The 21,636-nt window shown below is 42.4% G+C and overlaps 1 protein-coding gene across 4 annotated transcripts in view; it reads right to left on the bottom strand.

The window, feature by feature from the left end:
• Nucleotides 1-439: 439 nt before the first annotated feature.
• ZCCHC8 (zinc finger CCHC-type containing 8) overlaps nt 440-21,636 on the bottom strand; it is a 42,934-nt gene continuing 21,737 nt past the window's right edge. For all 4 annotated transcript variants that reach the window (XM_067473106.1, XM_067473107.1, XM_067473109.1 and 1 more), the window contains 3 exons: nt 9,970-10,053; nt 9,693-9,807; nt 440-4,794 (listed from right to left, as the gene is read on the bottom strand). In XM_067473106.1, coding sequence (XP_067329207.1) covers nt 3,908-4,794; nt 9,693-9,807; nt 9,970-10,053 — 1,086 coding nt within the window. In that variant the 3' untranslated portion in view covers nt 440-3,907. The remainder of the gene's footprint in view (nt 4,795-9,692; nt 9,808-9,969; nt 10,054-21,636) is intronic.

Here is a 21,636-nt window from a genome sequence, read left to right as displayed (position 1 = left end):
TTCTGATAAGCAGGAATCTTTGCCACTCACTTTTTTGTTTTATTTAAAAGATTGATAAGCTGCCTTGCAGACTAACCATCGCTAAAGCAGCATATAAAGGTTAAAACCACAAAACACTGAACAATGGTAAAGGAAAACCCAACACTTTGAACCAAATAAGCACAAGATATAGACTATGCCCACAAAGGTGAACAATTGAGGGTCTGTTTGAAATCCTGAAATAAGCGCTGACAGATATCACTGACAGTTTCCACAACTGAGGGGCCGCTCCTGAAAAGGCACTTCCAACTCACATTCTCAGCGTGGAATGAACTGTCGACGAGTGGAGTGGAGAAAACGTCAAGGCTGGCTCATCTCACTCTCATTCACATCAAGCATTGTAGCTCACTTCTTTTAATAATCTTGCCTTAGTTCTCACAGAACACACACACAGACACAGTCAAGGATAAGAAAATCATAATTTTAATGAAGCTGGCAATAAAAAAACTCCCAAGCTAATGGTCATAGAGTGCGTTTTAAAACCAAGACTCCGAAAAAGACCTGAAACTGAACAAATGTGAAATATATCAGGGAAGCTTATCTGGAAAGAGCACCAAATCAAGAGGCAACGACTGTACCCACATCTGGATATATGCAGCAAAAGGTTACCTTTCTTTTGGAAGATATAATGGTGTAGGCGTGGAAGAAACAAAGGAATTACTAGCACACATTCCATTGATCCATTGAGCGACACACACAATTGCTATTAACATTTTTGCGCCCTTCTATCAATAATGAAATAACCTGTAGAAATCCTGTGCCATGGCATCTCCAGTTAAAAATGTAGGAAGTCAGGAATGGGAAATCTGTCTGAAAGAGATCAAGTGTAGCTGGAGACTGGCAGTCCCTGGTGCAAAAAACCCAAACCATCAGTTAAGAGTCTACATCTTAATTAATTTTCCAGCGAAAGCAGTATTTCCTGCAAATCTGGAGTACGTTGATGAATTTTTTTTTAAAAGAGAATCTCCTAAGAAAGTAGATGGTGGTGAAAGAGGAAGAAGAGGGTTATGTTGTACTTTTAACACTGCCGTAAAGGAGGTTTAAGAGAGCCAGTGCAATGTTGTATTTTGAGTACTGGACTCTGGAGACCAGAGTTAGGAATGGAAACCTACTGAAGGACACTGAGCAAGTCACACTTTCTCAAAAGGAGGCAGAGGCAACAGCTTTTCTAAACAAGAAAAGCCCATTTACTGTTGTATTATTTCAGGTTGCGTTCGACTTAAGGTATCCCTAAGTCATAAACAATCTGAAAGAATACAGCAGCAAATGGGAAAGTTAAACAGGTTCAGATTTGCCAACCATATATGCCACATTCTCTCTCTCACTCACAAAGATATACAAAATAACACAAGGGTTCCTTGTGGCACTCTAATCATGGCAGAGTTTTGCTTCATTCCAAGGTTGACTTTGATCCTTTCTTAACAGTCATATTCAGCATCACTCTGACAGAACAGCAGCTATGCACCATCAAAATTAAAAAAAAAAAAAACAGTGAAATATGCCCCACATCTCAGTATCAGCAACCTACTTCCTTTTTGTGGGCAATCCTCCCTTGCAATCTCCCAAGCCCTGGCAGTTCCTATTTAGGCCAAATTTTAGAAACCCAGACCAAGCCCAGTTGAGGCGGTACAGCATGTGCACTCCACAGATCACATCCAATATAGTCAAGAGCATGGACACGTTTCAACAATGTTTAGCTGCTCCACCCTTTCTCTAATAAGCCACACAATCCTGTAGGCTTGTGGTTCAGCCCCACTGCTAATTTTTTGTGTGAAACCTCAAATATGTACACATAGATTGAATGCAACCCACCCGAAGAGTTAGACAAGGAACTAAATTTTCAAACATTCTTATTCCGCCAAGAGAGATGGCGATACAACTTCTGCGTACAAAGACAACATATTCCAGGATTTTAAAAAAACATAGGGGAAACTGGTCTTTCCATCATCCCCTGTCCAACCAAAAAGTTGTTTGCTGGAAACAAAACACCACACTGTTCACATCAAGGATCCTTAAACCATTGGCTCCTCCAGATGTTTTGAACCACAGCTCGAACGCTTCCTTTCAACCACATTGACTGGGCCTTCTCCAAACATCTGGCAAGTCAAGAGTCCCTCATTCCTAACATAGCTAGATTACCAAAGAGGCATGTTACGTTCTTACTTAATGTCCTATTAAATCACGAGAGAGTTCAAAATATCACAATAGGTGTTTGGACAAATTTTTAAGCAATATACACCCAGCACTTGTTATAGCACTTAAAAAGCAAATTCATTGTGTGTTACTTGAGTGTCGCTGGGAAGGATTGTTTCAAAGACACACGAAAGCATCACATAGAACGAACATCTGTCCTGACACTAGTTCTCTCTGAATAGTTCTAAGACTTTTTTTCAACTTCAAATGCTCATCCAATTTTCCCAACATCTAATGTGCTATATCTAAGACTAGTGATGTGGACTGATCCTTTCAGAGCGCTACACATTACAACCTTACACATTCATATAACTGAGTGGAATGTCCTAATAATGTTGGGTTTTCCCACCTTAAGATCTATATATGAAAACAACCAGTGTAAAGTATTTTTCAAAACATGGACCACATCCAGGTGTCATCCAGATGCCCAATTTGCATGAGAAATAGAACAACAGGTAGAGGAAAGATCATGATAATTGGAAGCCAACTCTGAGACACATTTGCTGGAAGAAAATAATGCAGACCCCTTGTGGAAGGCAAAAGACAGGGGGTCTGGTGAGTGGATAAGAGATAAATATGCCACTTGATTTCTATAGTTAAAAGAAACAGAAGATATAAAAGTCAACGAGTTACCCTTTCTTGCCTTACATATGCATGGAACAGAAGGCAAGAGCGTATCATTGGTTTGCGTTATTTACAGGCATATGTCTCCTAATGACAATGCTGGAAACTTTCCTGGCCATAGAATCATAGAGTAGGAAGAGACCACATAGGCCATCTAGTCCAATCCCCTGCCATGCAGGAAAAGCCATAGCTACATTAAGGTTTCCTTTAACACCCACATTAAAAAAAAACAGGAAGAGGGAAAAATCCCACAGAACAGTATAATGTTTAACTACAAAAGGCTTCCCAAACTTGATTTTCTAACAGCAGGATTTCTAGTGCTGACGCCAAAGCTTACATAAGCGAAAAATTCCCCCCCCCCCCCCAAAAAATATCATGTTTATTAAACCACTGTACACAAGCATGAAAACGTATGTACAGGAAGTTCAACTGTATGACAACTTTACCAAGGAAAAAAAAAGCAGAAGTGGCACTAAAAAGACAGACCCACATAAATTACTTATAAAACTCCTCAAAAGGGTACCCACAAATGCTAAATCATCCCTGATGATTCCCACTGGAATTTTCTTTTTTTCCAGTTGGAAGGGAAAACATGTTAAAAAGTTAATAGCTTTTTAAAAACTACCAACAGCGAACTTATTTAAGGGAAGAACCAATCACGATGGAAAGCACAGGGTTTTACGTTCACAGAGCAATGGCCTCCATTTTCCGCTGCTGCAAATTCACAAAATCAAAACACAGCCAGGAAGATCAACTGCGATTGGGGGAACCATTTCAGAGGATGGAAGGAAATGCGATAAGAAGCTCTTTCTTATAGTTGTGGAAATGTTTGTCCTGATGCCGTCAGTTGCTCGAAGGTCAAAATGGAAGCCCTATACATCGAAAAATAACACCACACAATTTGAGGAAGAACAAAGTAACTGCTTTTGACTTGTCTGCCCTTAACAATGTTGTGTTCTTTTTAAAATGTAAGCATCTACAAAACAGTTTCCCAAGCCAATTGAGAAATGGGCTTCTTTTTGGGTAAACCTGTGCTGCAAGAGCCAGGTAATTAAAGGGAAGACTTCTTATTCTTTTGCTGGTTCCGCGGGGAATTCTTTAGCACGCTTCTTATTCGGAGATAAATCCCAGTGGACTCCGCCATGTTCTCGAATTCAAAAGGTGTTATCCCTGCTGCAAACTTGCTCATGTCAGGGATGGGGCTGGTGATTTTCAGGGCCACATCAGCACCGGGAGCAATAGGAGGATCACCACCACCCTTCTCATGGTTTACTTCATTCACGGAAGTGGAGAGGCAGTTCTCAGCCGTCTTTTCAGAATCCACGCAATCAAGCTCTTCCTCTTCGGTTAAATCAACCAGTTTCTCAGCTGAGATTGGCTTGTTATTGCCATGCTCTTCTGTTAAATCAATCAATTTCTCAATAACCATTGCCTTATTCTCAGATTCTTCTGCTTTCAGTTTCAGCTCTGTGTTGTCCGAGAGCTCTGGTTCCAATACTTCCACATTCTTGGGTGTTACTTCTTCCAAAAGAATCTCAGGCTCAGCCCTCAAGGGGGATGATGCCACCGAGTTGCCTGTTAAAGGTGTCCCCCCTGGAAGGTCAGAGTCACTGTTGGCTCCATCAGCCTGCTCCAGGGCGGCCCAAATGAGGCGCTGCTGCTCTTCCAGCTCTTCCAGCGTCAGAGTGTCTTCATCCATGGCAGAGCCCTCTGTTCTCAGGGCAGCAGAATTGTTGGCTGTTGCCAAAGCAGAAGCATTGCGGGGAAGCACTGAAGATGTTGATATTGGAGGCTGAGGAGGGGTAAAGTTGGGCGGCGTGGCAGGTGGGGTACCTCGCGGCAGCGGCGGAGGAGTGGCATTCAATGGAGACCCTGGAGGCAAGGGAGGTTGGAAATGGAAGCCATCATAATTGGGAGAATTCTGCACCATTTCAAAGTCTGGAATGAAAAGAAAGAGCACTTTTTAATAATGGTCCTGCCAGTATTCCTACCTGGAGCTGTTCGACTTCAACCACTAGAACTTTTTTATTAGAGGATGATTATGATTCTTAAATGTTCAATGGTTAGGACAGGGGTATGAAACTCATTTTCATGGAGGGCCACATAACCTCATGATTGCCTTCAAAGGGCCACTGAATCCATGGATGGCACATCCATGGATACAGAGGACCAACTATATATACATACACACACATACACACACACACACACACACACAGCAGTCAGTGTTCTTTAGTGGTGACCCAATTTGGGTCTCCAGATGTTACTGAATGAAATCTCCCACCCTTTTTGATTATCTGGGGATAATGGGAATTGCAACCCAACAGCCCTTATGGCTCTGAAGTTGGGAAAAGTTAAAGAGCATTTTAGCCACGAGACTTGTATATCAAACCCCTCTCTCCTGATTAAACAGAAAAAGCTGGAACCTTCCAGATGTTACTGCATCCCAACTCCCATCAGCTTTAGCCATGTCTAATGATGAGTACAGGACTTGAAGTCCAGCATCTGGAGGGCCACATAAAATGACATGGTGGGTTGCATTCAGTTCACGGGTATTGAGTTTAACTCATGTGGGCTAATATCAAGCTGTTATTAAATAAGATGTACTGACATTTTGAAAACCCCCATCTTCCACCCCTCTAGAGATTGATTTGTATACCTATTTTTATAACTTATATGTTATAAGATATATATATATATATATATATATATATATATATATATATATATGGAAATTGCTACAAAACAGGAGCTTTTTTGTTGAGTTCCAGGATCAGAGAAGCAGATGGCGAGGACAGAAGAATGGCCTGCCTCAGAGGAGCGTGCTTGCTCCATCAATCTCCCCTATTTGGGCAAAGTCCTGGAACGTGTGGTGGCCTCGCAACTCCAGGAGTTCCTGGTAGACACGGATTATCTAGATCTGGCGCAGTCTGGCTTTAGGCCGGGACATGGTACCGAGACAGCCTTGGTCGCCTTAGTGGATGATCTTCGCCGGGAACTGGACAGGGGGAGTGTGTCCCTGTTGGTTCTGCTGGACCTCTCATCGACCTTCGATACCGTCGACCATGGTATCCTTCTGGGACGCCTCGCGGGAATGGGCCTTGGGAGTACTGCTTTGCAGTGGCTCCAGTCCTTTCTCGTGGGGCGATCCCAGAAGGTGTCGCTAGGGGACTCCTGCTTGACCCCACGGCCATTGTACTGTGGAGTCCCGCAGGGTTCAATACTGTCCCCTATGTTATTTAACATTTACATGAAGCCGTTGGGAGAGATCATCTGGAGTTTCGGGGTGCAATGTCATCTGTACGCAGATGATGTCCAACTCTGTTACTCCTTCCCACCTACTACTAAGGAGGCTATTCAAGTCCTGAACCGGTGCTTGGCCGCTGTAACGGACTGGATGAGGGACAACAGATTGAAACTAAATCCAGACAAGACAGAGGTACTCCTGGTCAGTCGAAAGGCCGAACAGGGCATAGGGTTACAGCCTGTGCTTGACGGGGTCACACTCCCCCTGAAGGCGCAGGTTCGCAGCCTGGGAGTGATCCTGGACTCATCGCTGAGCCTGGAGCCCAGGTTTCAGCGGTGGTCAGGGGAGCTTTTGCACAATTAAAACTTGTGCGCCAGCTGTGCCCGTTCCTTGGGAAGTCTGACTTGGCCACGGTGGTCCATGCTTTGGTTACATCCCGTTTAGATTACTGCAACACTCTCTACGTGGAGTTGCCTCTGAAGACTGCCCGGAAGCTTCAATTAGTCCAACATGCGGCAGCCAGACTACTAACGGAAGCGGGGTACAGGGAGCACACTACTCCTCTGTTGCGCCAGCTCCACTGGCTGCCAGTCTGCTTCCGAGCACAATTCAAAGTGCTGGTCTTAACCTATAAAGCTCTAAACGACTCCGGCCCAATTTACCTGTCCGAATGTATCCTCCCCTATGAACCATCAAGATTGCTAAGATCGTCTGGAGGGGCCCTGCTCTCGATCCCACCGGCCTCACAGGCACGGCTGGTGGGGACGAGAGACAGGGCCTTCTCGGTGGTGGTCCCTCGACTCTGGAACTCCCTTCCACTGGAGATCAGAACTGCCCCTTCTATCTTAACGTTCAGGAAACAGGTGAAAACTTGGCTTTGGGGATTGGCATTCGACGAATGTGCCATGATCCTGTGATATGGATGGATGACGACGAATAATGATTTTTGAGGATGACTGACCACTGTAATTATATTATTGTATTTTGCTATTTTAATGTTTTAGTGTGATTTAGAATATGATGTTTTAATGACTGTCTGTAATATTGATGTTGGAAACTGGCCTGAGTCCCTCGAACAGAGGTGAGATACAAAACTGCTAAATAAACAAATAAATAAATAAATGTTTAACATTTACACAAATGATCAGCCACTGCCAGAAGGGACAGAAAGTTTCATCTATGCTGACAATCGTGCCATCACCACTCAAGCAGGGAGCTTTAAAATGGTTGAACAGAAGCTCTCTGAAGCTTTAGGTGCTCTTACTGCCTATTACAGGGAAAACCAGAAGATTTCTAATCCATCTAAAATGCAGATATGTGCTTTTCACCTTAAGAACAGACAAGCATCTCGAGCTCTGAGGATGACCTGGGAAAGAATCCCACTGGAGCATTGCAGCACACCAAAATACCTGGGAGTTACTCTGGACTGTGCTCTAACTTACAAGAAGCACTGCTTGAATATCAAGCAAAAAGTGGGTGCTAGAAATAATATCACACGAAAGCTGAGTGGCACAACCTGGGGATCACAACCAGACAAAGTGAAGACATCTGCCCTTGCGCTTTGCTACTCTGCTGCTGAGTATGCTTGCCCAGTGGATGTGGCTCTTAATGAGACATGCCATATTATCACAGATGTCTACACCCTACACCACTGGAAAAATTATTGTACCACCTGCTATCTGCTGGGAAATAGCAGCCTGCAGTGAAAGGACCAAGGCATTGACATATCCGGTCCATCCTCTGTTCAGATATCAGTCAGCAAGCCAACACCTTAAATCAAGAAACTCCCTCCTGGGCACACAGAAGAATGGTGACCTGGAAGGTGCTGAACAGGCTGCACTCTGGCACCATGAGATGCAGAGCCAATCTTAAGAAATGGGGATACAAAGTGGAGTCCACAACATACGAGTGTGGAGAAAAGCAAACCACAGAACATCTACTACAATGCAGCCTGGGCTCCGCCACATGCACAATGGAGGACCTCCTTATAGCAACACCAGAGGCACTCCAAGTGGCCAGCTTCTGGTCAAAGGAAATCTAACACAATGCCAAGTATTTAACTTTGTGTTTTTTTATACATTGTAACTGTATTGCCAATTTGCTTCTGACACAATCTATGTGTGTGTGTGTGTGTATAAATATAAAAATAAATGTTCTGTGCATAATGAGTACCTTAAAAACAAAAGAACCAATGAGCGAAATCACACCAAATTTGGCAACAAAATGTCTCACTACACAAGGAGTGACCATCAATCAAAAAATTATGATTTTGTCATTTGGGAGTTGTAGTTGCTGGGATTTATAGCTCACCTACAATCAAAGAGCATTCTGAACTCCACCAACGATGGAATTGAACCAAACTTGGCACACAGAACTCCCATGACCAACAGAAAATACTGGAAAGGTTTGGAGGGCATTGATCTTGAGTTTGGGAGTTGTAGTTCACCTATATCCAGAGAGCACTGTGGACTCAAACAATGATGGATCTGGACCAAATTTGGCATGAATATTCAATATGCCAAAATATAAACACAGATGGAGTTTGGGGGAAATAGACCTTGACATTTGGGAGTTGTAGTTACTGGGATTTATAGTTCACCTACAATCAAGGAGCATTCCAAACCTCACCAACGATGGAATTGGGCCAAACATCCCACACAAAACCCCCATGACCAACAGGAAATACTGTGTTTCCTGGTGGTCTTTGGTGACCCTTCTGACACCCCCCTGGTGACCCCCCCCCTTGGTGTATTGACTTCCCAGGTTGAGAAATGCTGCCTTAAGGCCATCCAGTCCAGCTCCCTTCACCAGGGCAACAAAACAAAGCCCTCCTGACAAAAGGCCATCCAGCCATTCACACACACACATATATGTATATGACAGATGCAGTATCAAAGATTTCAAAGGGAGCCCTAAAGAAGGACAATGATATGTTACATGTTCCAGTGTAGGCAAACCAGACAATCTCCACATCAACACTGGCAAAGAAACAACAAGAAATACTGTTTACCCTCAAACATAAAGACATTACATATATTAGAAACCAACACATTCTCATTACTTCATTTCCAGATCACCAGACTGGGCCACAGCAACGCGTGGCAGGGGACAGCTAGTAAATACATAAAATTATATATCTCACTGTTTCTTAAACTGTGTCCCGACCCCAAATGGAGCCCCCATCTGCTCAATGTTGCGGTCACAAAAAAATTGGAAACAGTAAAAGGTTTCTGAATGCAATCAATTACACAAGTTTATTAACAACAATGTACAGGTTTATAGTGGGCTATGCAGAAAGTTGTACTCCACAAAAAGAGAAAATTCGCCTATCTAGCATGCCTTGTAAATACTGATATATTATTAATAAATGTCTGATTTCTATGCCTATTTTTTAAGCCTGTATACCCGAGGTCATGTAAAACTTTATCGAGCCAAAAGGGGTCATGAGCAGAAAAAGTTTAAGAACCCCTGATATATTTTATGAATCTTATGAAGATAGGATATAAATAAATATTACAATGATTTGCAATGATAATGATAACACTACTACTACTACTACTACTACTACTAACAATATAGGAATGAATACCTGAATCCATCTCCATGTCAGCTGATGATAGTTCGGCATTGTTTCCTTTCTGTCTTTTTGAATGATGGGAGCTCTGGTGAGACGAAAGTCTTTTACTGTTGGACTTTGGGCCGGCCTGAAGACACATCATAGAAAGAAATGAGAGAAATCAGGAGCATTACACACTCACAGACAAGTATGTTTTGCAATATGGGAGAAGGCGGGAGAGGACAAAACATTTTTGTTAAAGAGAAAAACCACCATGCAGGGATTTTACTCCCATATTGAATATATTCACCGAACGGTAGGTAGAAAGATAGTGAGCAAAGATGTCCTTCTGCTGAGATGGCTGAAGGGGCACCGAACCAAACAACCTCCATTCCTGCAACAAAAGAAACACAGATCTATTGAGAAAAATTGGGTATTTAAGAAGATACAAGAGCAGAGTAATTGAGAAAGGGGGAAATGAACTGTTTTCAGTACATTTATCTCCCACTGTTATCTGGCGGTGTGAGAGAAACCACACAAGGAGCCTCACAACGAATTTTTTAAAAAAACACATTAAAATGAAGTCAAAAGAACAGGTGATCCAGTAAAATTACAAAGCAGAAGGGGATAAATGTCTTCTGGAAACTAATGACGGGCCATGTGTACCGTGAAAGGGGGGTGATTCTAAAAAGCTGAGGAGCCATCGGTAAAGAGCCCCTGCCCCTTGTATCTCTCAATTGATTTTTCTTTTTCTAGGTTAATATTTTTATTAGTGATTACATAGAAATAACATGAAACAAAAGAACATTATATATACAATATTAAGACTAAAAAAAGAAAGAAAGAGAAAAAGGAAAAGAGAAAAAGAAAAAAAGAGAATATATATAAAAGTATACATATCTTAAAAAGTTAAAAAAAATGCTGACTTCCATTCCTCTTCCTAGTGCCCGTAAAACATTCTATTTCTATATATTCTTAATAAAATAAAATTTCCCCTCAATTGTACAGCCATTGGTCTTCTTATTTATAGTCCTTGTTTATATAGTCCTCAAAGACTGTCCAGTCCATCCTTTTTATTCCATTTTCATGATTCTGTTTTAACAAGAATGTCAATTTATCCATGTCCTTAATTTCTATTGTTTTGTCTATCCATTGCATTTTAGAGGGGATTGGTTGAAGTTCCCATAATTTTGCAAAAGTCATCCTAGCCGCCGTTACAAAAAAAGTATCAGTATTGGAATCTTTAAATGTATGTCAGTCAAACATTTCTAAAAGGTAGAATTCCAGCTTAATTGGAAAATCAATTTTTAACATTTTTTTTACATTCATTATGTACCATTTTCCAATATTCTGTTGTTTTTTCACATGTGGTGGTCCATGTATGAACCTACTTGTGATTTACATTTCTAGCATTTATTATCTGAATTTTGTACACCATTCCTAGTTTTTTAGGTGTAATGTACCACCGATGCAACATTTTTAGCCAATTTTCTTTTAATCAGTAGCATAAGTATATTTTAGACATTTTGTCCAAATTTGTTCCCACTCACTTAAATTAATTGTTCGACCAATATTCCTTGCCCATCTGATCATAGTTTTTAATTTTTTCTGTTTCTGTAGCCCATCCAAGCAGTTTATCATACATTTTTGTTATTGTTTTCTTTTCCAAAATTCTTTCTTCTCAGTAAATCCATTTTTGTCCTTGTTAAAATATTTCTTAATTTGCTTATATTGAAACTTAGAGACATTTTTAAACTGTAGGGATATTGGTAGATTACATACCTGTGACCATCTTTCTTCAAGTGGTGCTCTGTGAATTCACACATGTGGAGTGACTGCGCCTGCGCAGGCACCAACGGAAAACTTCTCTAGTTTAAACTTTTCAAGTTTTGGCGGTAACCCTGCCCAGTCACCGGCAGGCCATAAAAGGCGCCCCGCGTATACGCTACGCAATTCCTATGCCGCAAGGCAGCGAGAAAGGCAGAGGGGAGAGGGGATGCTGGGCAGGTTTGTGTGAATTCACAGAGCACCACTAGAAGAAAGATGGTCACAGGTATGTAACCTACCATTTTCTTCGTGGTCTCTGTGAATGCACACATGTGGAGACTAGCAAGCTAAGGTCCCAGAGGCGGAAAGAACAAACCGACCCCTTCCTTTGAAGGACCAAACAACTTTATTGTGGTATCAAGACCTTACACAAAGTAAAGGACAGAGTGTCCCAAGCATAGCAATGCATAACGATTCATGGCCCAGCTGCCTACCATACATCATAAACACGTTCATACCGACATACATATGGAGGTAATCGAAAAAGCTTTTATAACAAAGAAATACGGCATCGGGGAGCTTCCCAATAGCGAGGCCAAACACAGTTTCAAAAACATGTGAATTATCACAAACATTCGCAATGCCTCAGTCGAAAAGGCATTGGGCACATACTAAAGAACAAACATTACTTGGATACCCAGCATGTATAGGAACAGGCAAGGAATCATAGTTACTTCTTTCCCCCATTAACACATGGGATATTTCCTTGACAGAAAGAGAAACTGGGTACAAACAAGTGATCGCATAGAACCACATATGGTTCAGTTCAGGAGAGTCTGTTCTCGGTACCGAGAGTCCTGGTACCGGGAGCTAGGGAGGACAAGGGGCCAAAATTGCACGACCAAACACCGTGTCTGTCCTATGCCTAGTGTCCCGTCTATGCCTAGTGTCCAGTCTGTAATGAGACACAAACGTCAAAGAATTGGACCAAATGGCCGCTTTGCAAATCGAGTCCAAAGGGATCCCCCTCAAAAAGGCGGTCGAGGCAGCCACAGCCCTGTTCGATCAAGCCCAAACGACCGGTGGCGGCTGACAGCGGGCCAGCTGGTAGCACAGTTTGATGGTCGAAGCAATCCAGTTAGATAAACACTAGGATGATACTGGCAGGCCCAGCTTGTCCGGTGCATAAGCTATAAAGAGTCTCTGAGTCTTTCGGGATTGTGACGTTCTGTCCCTATAAAACAATAACGCCCTTCGAACATCGAGAAGGTGTAGTCTTTTCTCCGTCGGGGTGGACGGAGATTGAAAAAAGGAAGGGAGAACAATGTCCTCATTAACATGAAAGGGGAAGACAATCTTTGGAAAAACGATATATCCACGCGGAGAACCGCCCTGTCCGCATGGAAAAGCAGGTGTGGGTCGTCCACCTTAACGCCGCCAGCTCAGACGGGCGGAGGTGACTGCCACCAGAAACACCAGAAACACCACCTTCCAGGAGAGCAGACAAAGGTCGACTGTCGTTAAAGGTTCAAACGGCAGTTACACCAGCCAGGAGTTGAGATTCCAGTTGAGATTCCAGCCAGGAGTCGGGTGGTGGACCAGGGGATGCAAGTTGTTGTACCCTTTTAGGAATGTCCTGACCAAAGCGTTGTGGAAAGGGATGTTCCTCCCCACTGCTGAACGTGCCAGGAGATGGCTGCCAGATACGACTTCAGTGAAGACAGAGAAAAACCACGCTCGGTCAAGGAGAGCAGGAAGTCGAGGACTGTCGGTATTGAGGGTGGGAGCTCTCGATCCCCTCTTTACCGGAGAAAGTTCTGGAACCGGGTGAAGCAGGCAGCATAAGTTCTCGCCGTTGATGGCTTGTGGCCGGCCGTAAAAATGGACTGCACCGCTGGGCAGAGAGACCTCAGGGCTGGATTCTCCATGCCGTGACGTGGAAAGATGGCAGATCGGGGTGGAGAAGTTGACCCTCTTCCCTCGAGAGCAGGTCCTGCCGAGGAGGGAACCGTCGACACTGACCGCCAGAAAGCTGCAGAAGAGCCGGATACCAAGCTTGCCTTGGCCATGCTGGAGCCACCAAGATGCAGTTGGCCTGGGACATCTGGATTCTCTCGATCACCCAGGAGATGAGAGGGAAGGGAGGGAAGAGATAGAGGAAACCCTCCGACTAGTCCAGAAGAAACGCGTCGCAGAGACACCCGGGGGCTGCGTCCGGCGGGAGATGGGCACCGTATCGAGGAAGTTGAGCGTTCACGGGAGACGCAAAGAGATCGACCTCTGGCCATCCCCACTCATCGAAGAGGCGAACGAGTTCTTCTGGAGCCACCCTCCACTCGTGCGACGACGACCGGGTTCAGCTGAGGGAGTCCACCTTGCCATTTAGAGAGCCCAGGAGATGCAGTGCCGACACCAATACCGACCGGGACACACACCAGTCCCAAAGAGTCAAGGAAAGCGCCAGCAACTTCCTGGAGCCTGTGCCGCCCTGCTTGTTTACGTAGTACATGGCTAACATGTTGTCTGTGAGGATTTGGACCCTCCTGCCCAAGACCAAGGGGGCAAAGGCCTTCAGGGCCTTGAAAATCGCCAAAAGCTCCAAGTAATTGATGTGGTGTAACTTCTCCTCGGGCGACCAGAGGTCTTGCACGGAGAGTTCTCCTGTGTGGCATCCCCAGGCGAACATCGATGCATCCATTGTGAGGGTGATTGATGGGGGTTCCGGATGGAACAGAATTCCGCTGCAAACATTTTGCCGAACCAACCACCAATTCAGGGATTTCCGCACGGCCATCGGCATTGAGAGATGTTTCGAGCCGTGATCCCTGACTGGATTGAAGTGGTCTAGGAACCATCTTTGGAGAGGTCGAAAACGTAGTCTTGCCAGCGGAGTCACCATTACTGTCGAAGCCATATGCCCCAGAAGGATCTGGACACACTTGGCCGTTACCGTGCGGGCTTGTCTGCAGTGACGAGCTTCAAGATGGAGTGCTCAGAACCTTGCTTCGGGAAGGTACACCGACTGGGTCAGCAAATCAAACATGGCGTCGATGAACTTTATAGTGGTCATTGGCGTCAAGTGTGATTTCTCGGTATTTAATTGCAGGCTGAGGCTTTCCAGGAGGGAGAGGGTTTTATTGTATCTGGGCCCTCAGAATCACCGGTGACTGCGCTGCTAGAAACCAATCGTCCAGGTACAGAAAAGCCCAGATTTTCTGCCTTCTGAGGTTTGCGGTCTCTACCGACATACATTTTGTGAAGGTTCTTGGAGCCGTCACGAGGACGAATGGAAGGACGTTGAAACTGTAGGTTTGGCCTGCAACTCAAAAGGCAAGGAAATGTCTGTGGCCTTTCCTTTTTTTTTTTTTAAGATAATTTTTATTGTGATTTTTGATTGTTGTACATCAACTCGGTGTTAATCATTGACATAACCATTGTATCTTAAAAACCCAAGGGAGGGGGAGAGGTGGTGGGAAGGGGAGGAGGAAAAGAGCCTAACTCCTAGTGACGGGGGGATGGTATAGGGGGATGGAGATATAAAGGGGGTAGCCCTTATCTAATGGGGAATGGGGAGGGAGGGGAGTGCATGTGGTGAGGGATGTGAGACGTGGAGTGTGTTAATATTTATTAGTATATTTTATTTACTCATTGTTTCCCTCATGGTTAGTTAGTGCCAGTGTTATCTTTTTTGCTTTTCTTCTGTTTTCTTTTGCTTGTTTCCTTTGCTTCCGTTTGTGACCTTAGTTTTATTCGAGATAGTTTTTAATTGGGGAACAGTCCGTTTTTTCCTCTTTAGCAGATTGTTTTGTTCTTATGTGTTGTGTTAAAGTATCCATATTCATTATATCCATTAAGTTTAGTCTCCAGTCCTCTATCTTAGGATTTTCCTCGTTTTTCCATTTATTTGCTAATACTAATCTTGCTGCGGTGGCTATGTGGAATAAGAGTCTGTCTTTGTTGTTGTCTGTTTCGAAATCCAAGATTCCAAGTAGATAATATTCCGCTTTCTTTTCTATTTGTAGGTCTAGTATCTTAGTTGTTTCTCGATGTACCTCCGTCCAGAACTTTTTGCTCTTCTCACACGTCCACCATAGATGTAGGAATGTGCCCTTTTTCTCTTTGCACTTCCAGCATTTTTCGTCAACATTTTGGTAATACTTAGCTAATTTGTTTGGCGTTAGGTACCACTGAAACATCATCTTTAACCAGTTTTCCCTTAAGCTGAAAGAGTTTGTCCATTTTAGTTTGGTCTTCCAAACTTTTTCCCATTTCGCTCTTTCAATTGGGCGGCCTAGAATACGTGTCCACTTTGTCATGTAATCTTCTGTGCTTTTCCCCCCTATTTTCCAATTTAGTAACATCTTATACAGTTTTGTGATTCCCTTTTTCTCCGTTTTCAAAATTCTTTCCCATTGTCTTTCGTTGTCGTCAAATCCTTCCTTTTTATCTTTGTTGAATACATCTGTTATTTGTCTATATTGGAACCACGTAACTTCGCCGTATGTTGCCTTTATTTCTTCTAGTGTTTTGAGTTTGTATCCATCTCTTTCTTTTTTTAGGATGTCTTTATATCTGGGCCATTTTTCCCATCCTAGCTCTCTTCTTTGTATTGCCTCCAATGGGGAGATCCAAAGAGGGGTCTTTTGGTAAAATTTACTTTTATATTTATCCCATATTTTAATAAGTGATGATCGAATGAAGTGGTTGCCAATTTTTTTTCTATATTCTTCTTGTTGTACCATAGATACACATGCCAACCACTGCGTAGGTCATGTCCTTCTAAAGCTAAGCTTTTTGGCTTATTGATGTTCGCCCAGTCCTTTACCCATATCAAGCCGCAAGCGTCGTGGTAAGTTTGAAGATCCGGGAGTCCCAGTCCACCTTGTTCCTTGTTCTCTATCAGACTTGTGTATATTATTCTTGGTTTTTTCCCACGCCATACAAATTTAGAGATCTCTTTGTTCCAATTTTTGATTACTTGTGAGTTTCTGATTATTGGGATTACTTGGAATAGAAAGAGGAGTTTTGGTAGTGTTATCATTTTGATAGCTGAGATTCTGCCAAGCATGGAGAGATTGAGGTGCTTCCAATTCGCTAATTCCTTCGTGATTTCTTTCCGTTTTGCATCATAATTGTTTTTTAGCAGATGTGAGTTCTTCGCAGTTAGGGTTACACCGAGATATTTTATTTTTTCCGTAATTTGTATCCCGCTTTTCTCTTCTAGTATTTTTTGTCGTTGTTTGGAAACATTTTTTGTTAGCCATTTTGTTTTCTTTTTATTTATGATTAGCCCTACAAGTGTGCCAAATTCTTCAATCTTGTTTAGCCATAATTCAGTTTTCTACAGGGTCTTCAATTATGCATATTATGTCGTCCGCGTAGGCTCTCAATTTGTACGAATGTTTCCTAATTTAAGCACCTTTAAGTCTATTATCGTTTCTTATGTTGTTCAATAATATTTCCAGGGACATTATGAAAAGCAGTGGCGATAGCGGACATCCTTGTCGCGTACCTTTTGAGATCCGTATGTTGTCTATGGTGCACCCATTTATGCTTATTTTGGCTTCTTGTTTGTTGTAAATTGATTCTATTGAGTTGATGAAGTGGTATCCCATATTTAATTCTTTCGCTAAGGCTATAAAGAACTCCCAATTAATTCGATCAAAGGCTTTTTCCGCGTCCAACGAAAGCAGTGCACATTCCTTATCTATATTCTTTTCGTAGTATTCTATGATGTTCACTACTGTTCTCATATTGTCTTTGATTTGACGGTGCGGGAGAAAGCCTGCCTGTTCTTCTTGGATCCATTCTTTCAAGAATTCCTTTAATCTTTCGGCTATTATACTTGCGTATATTTTATAGTCCACATTAAGCAGCGATATCGGGCGATAGTTCTTTACGTCCCGTCTATCTGTCCCTTCTTTATATATCATTATAATTTTTGCTTGTTGCCACGAATTTGGGATTCTTTTTGTTTCTAGAGCCTGATTCATTAATTTTTTCAATTTAGGTGTTAGTTCTTTCTCATATGTTTTATAGTATAGAGCTGAGAAACCGTCTGGTCCTGGTGTTTTTGAGACGTCTAACTTCTTTATTGCGTTTTGTATTTCCTGGTTTGTTATTTCTTTGTTTAAGTTCTCTCTGTGTTTTTCGGAGATTTTTTCCAATTTTTGTTTTCCTAAGTAATATGTAATGTCGTCCATTCGGGATTGGTCTCTTGAGTATAACTTACTGTAGTAATCGTTGAATTGCTTTATTATGTCTTTGTCTTTGGTGTATTCCTTATCCTCTGTGGCTATCTTAGTGATGTATTGCTTTTGCTTCTTTTTTCCAATTCTTCGTGCCAACCATGCTCCAATTTTATTTGCATTATAAAAATACAATTGTTTCACAAATTTTAGTTTTTTTGCTATCATTTCTGTTTCCAATTCTATTCCCATTTTTTGTAGTCTTGCTATTTCAAAGGTTAGTTCTGGGTTTTGGGGAGTTAATTTCAATTTTCTTTCAGCCTCATCCAGTTTTGTTGTTATCTTATTCATCTGTGCGTTTCTCTTTTTATTTCTTATCGCCATTTGTTGTATACACATTCCTCTCATCACAGCCTTTCCCGCGTCCCAGACTGTTTGTAAGTCTATATCTTCTGTTTCATTTGTGGCAAAGTAGTTAATTAGATGTGTTCTGAGAATTTGTTGTGACTCTTGGTCTTTCATTAAGTTGTCGTTCAGGCGCCAGGTGTTTTGTCTGCCTTTTTGATTGTATGTTACCTCTATTGGGCTGTGATCAGAGTCTTTCCTGGTGAGTATTTCAATACGGTCTATCTTGGACGATAATGAAAATGAGTTCCACACCATGTCTATTCTAGACCAACTTCTATGTCTCCCCGAGAAAAAAGTGAAATCCTGCTCTCCCGGATGGTGCGATCTCCATGCATCTGAAAGATTTAGTTCTTTTAGTAGGTTAATCATAGTCTGGGGAGTAAGTTTGTCTTTGTAATTTTCTGTTTTTTATTCTCCGATTTTCTATCTTCATTGCTGTTTATAACTCCGTTGAAGTCACCCATTATTATTAAATGTTCGTATTCTATTTCCTTTATCAGATTATTGAGTTTTTGTGTGAATTTTGTTTTTGGACCATTTGGTGCATAGATATTGCACACTAAGATTTTTTGATTGTCTATTGTTAGTGTAATTCCTATTATCCTCCCTTCGTCGTCTTTAAGTGCTTGTTGTGGATTTAGTGCTGGATTTGCATATATGATTACCCCTCTTTTCTTTACTTGAGCTAGTGAGAAAAATTCTTTACCTAGTTCTTTTTGAATAATGTGAACAGCATGTTTTTGTGCAATATGGATTTCTTGCAGGGCTATCAGGTCGTACTTCCCTTGCTTGATCCTATTAAAAACTTGCCTTCTTTTATTTGGCGAGTTCAAGCCATTGATGTTCTGACTGTAACACTTAATTGACCTTTCCATATTCCTCCTGCTTTTCCGCAACTTTCTCCAGCCTTACAATTGATGATGACGTGCATGGGGTTACCTCTGATTTTTCTGGGGATTCTGTCCTTGATCGTTTTACTTGCATTTTTTGTCCTGGGTTATATTCATATTCCTGTTCTTCTTTGTTCCTCTGTATGGTTTTCAGAAAGTCCACCGCCTTCTCCTCTGAGGTTATCCATATTTTTCGTTTTTATAGGTCGCCATTAAGCCTTCACCTTTTCCCCATCTGAACCTAATGTGTTGTCTTTTGAGTTCGTCCGCTAATTCCTTGTATTTTTTCCTTTTCTGTAGTGTCGATTGTGTATATTCTTTCAGGATGATTATCTTCTTGTCTTTGAAGAATGGCGGGGTTTTTGCGCTTTTCCTAAGAATTTCATCTCGAATGTGCTTCCTACCAAATTGTACTATTACATCTCGTTCCACTTTATGTTTTTTTGCGTATTTCATTGTGATCCTGTATGATCTGTCAATATTTGTTGCCGCGTCTTCTTTGGGAATTTCTAACAGTTCTGCTGTTATTGATGTTACTATTTGCCTCAGATTTTCTTGTGCCTCCTCTTGGATGTTGCGGAATCTTAAATAAGATTCCAGTTCTTTTTGTTCAGCTTGTTCCTGTCTTGCTTCCAGTCGTTCTTCTCTTATTTCTATTTCTTCTAATTTATCTTTTATTTTTTCTTGCATCTTTTCTAGATTGGCCACCTCCGTCTGGTTCTTCCTCATTTCTTGTCTCATTGCATCCATTTCTTTTTTTATCTCTCCCAATTCATTGGTAATCTCCTTTCTCATTTTAGCCATCTCCTCCGTTATGTCATTCTTTAGTCTCATTCTTTGGTCTTCAGCTACCTTTTGACATGCATCTTGTTTCTCTTGGTATGCCTCCTGTTGTTCTACTATTTTCTAAATTTCCTTTAGGATTTCTTTGCCTGTTGGGTTGCCCGAGACCGATCCTCTTCTTTGTTCTGTTTGCTCTTTTTTCTCGCTTGTTTCAATTTTTTCTATTTTGGTCTTGGGCGTTGCCATATTTAGCCAAATTTGTAATTTTCTTGTGATTTTTGCGGTCGTGGTTTTTTTTAAAAAATATATATATTTATTTAGTTTTTATTTGTTATTTATTTATTTGTTTATTGTTTTTTCCCTTTGTTATTACTCACCCCTTGTCGGTCTTGCGGTCGCTTCCTGCCTCTCTGGGCTTTCCTTCTCGGTGCTTTTCCTGTGTCTCACTCCTTTCTCTTCCATCACTTCCGCCTTCTCCCCTTCTGGAGCGCCGCGTGGCTTTGTTTCCTTTCTCTGAGGGGGAGCGCGCCTCGTGGTTGCACCACTTCCGCCTTCTCCCTTTCTGGAGCACCGCGTGGCTTTGTTTCCTTTCTCTGGGGGGAGCTCGCCCTGTGGTTACACCACTTCCGCCTTCTCCCTTCCAGAGTACCACGCGGATGTTTTGCTCCTCCTTCCCTTTGCTTCGCCACTATCCGCTCTGCTCCCTTGCTATTGTCATGGGGGGAGTGCGCCTCGTGACTCGCTCTTATCTCGGCGTTATCAGGAGACCTTCGGGAAGCCACTCAGAGGTATTTGAGGCATTTTCAAGGCTAATATGGCGGGTGGACCCTCCTCTGCCTTATTCTAATCTTTTGATTTTCCAAGTCTTTAGAGCCTTTGGAGCCCCAAGGTCTTTAAAACTTGGGGCTTTTATTTTATTTTATTGTTGTAATTATTGTAATTTCCCTATTACTGTTATTTCTTCCTCTGTTCCCTTCTGCCCGTCCACTCTTCTGTCCGTGTTTGGATTTTGGGTATTTAAATACTATCTGTTAACCTTGTTTTTCTTATTTCTTCTTATTACTCTTATTACTCTTGGTTTCTTGTTCTCTTATTCCTTATTGTATGTTGTATTCTGTTCTTTCAGTCTGGCTAGACTCTGCTAGCCCTTGCTTTGCTTTGCCCGCTTTCTCTCTGTATTTTGCTTTACCTTGCTTTCTCTGATTCTCTAGGTTGTCTATACTGTACTGTCTCAGTCTTCTCAATCTTCTTCTTTCCTTTCTTTCTGAAGTCCAGCCAGCCGCCATGACGCCAACTTCCGGTATCCGTCTGTGGCCTTTCCTGATGGACACCTGGAAGTAGGTGTCCCGGTCAATGGACGCGAAGAAGTCCCCTGGCCGGAGGAGAGGAGGTATGGACGACACCGTCACAATTCTGAAAGTTTGGGCCTTGATGAGAGTTGAGATCCCTCAAGGCGAGGATGGGGCGAAGGGAGACATCTGTCTTGAGAACGGTGAAGTATCTTGAGAAAAAGGCCTGCCCATTCAAGTATGTTAGAAAGGGAGAAATTGCGCCCTTTCGAAGAAGAGTGTTGACCTCTGATAAGATTGGCGAGGAAGGTTCGGTGTCGACGATGCACCCCATAGGAGGGAATTCTTCGAACTCTAACTGTTGTAGTAGAGCCTGCGATAACAATGCTAACAGTAGTTTGGGCATTAGAACGGGTTACGCGGGAGCAAGAGTTTGATGAGGAACAGGAGAGTAAGAGGATCCGGTATATACTCACAGCTCCTACAGATGAGGATTCATTTGAGGGTTTCTCTGGGGATGATGGGTCAACAAGCGAAGAGGAGGAAGGAAACATCATGGTTTGGTCTAAGGGAAGGAAAAGGGTTACTCGGGAGCAAGAGTTTGATGAGGAGCAACAGAGGAATAGGATCCGGGATACACTTACTGCTCCTA

Source organism: Anolis sagrei, chromosome X (assembly GCF_037176765.1).
Source record: "Anolis sagrei isolate rAnoSag1 chromosome X, rAnoSag1.mat, whole genome shotgun sequence".
Taxonomy (NCBI): Eukaryota; Metazoa; Chordata; class Lepidosauria; order Squamata; family Dactyloidae; genus Anolis; species Anolis sagrei.
The sequence above is the reverse complement of the archived record's forward strand: the minus strand, read 5'-3'. Positions and strand labels throughout refer to the sequence as shown.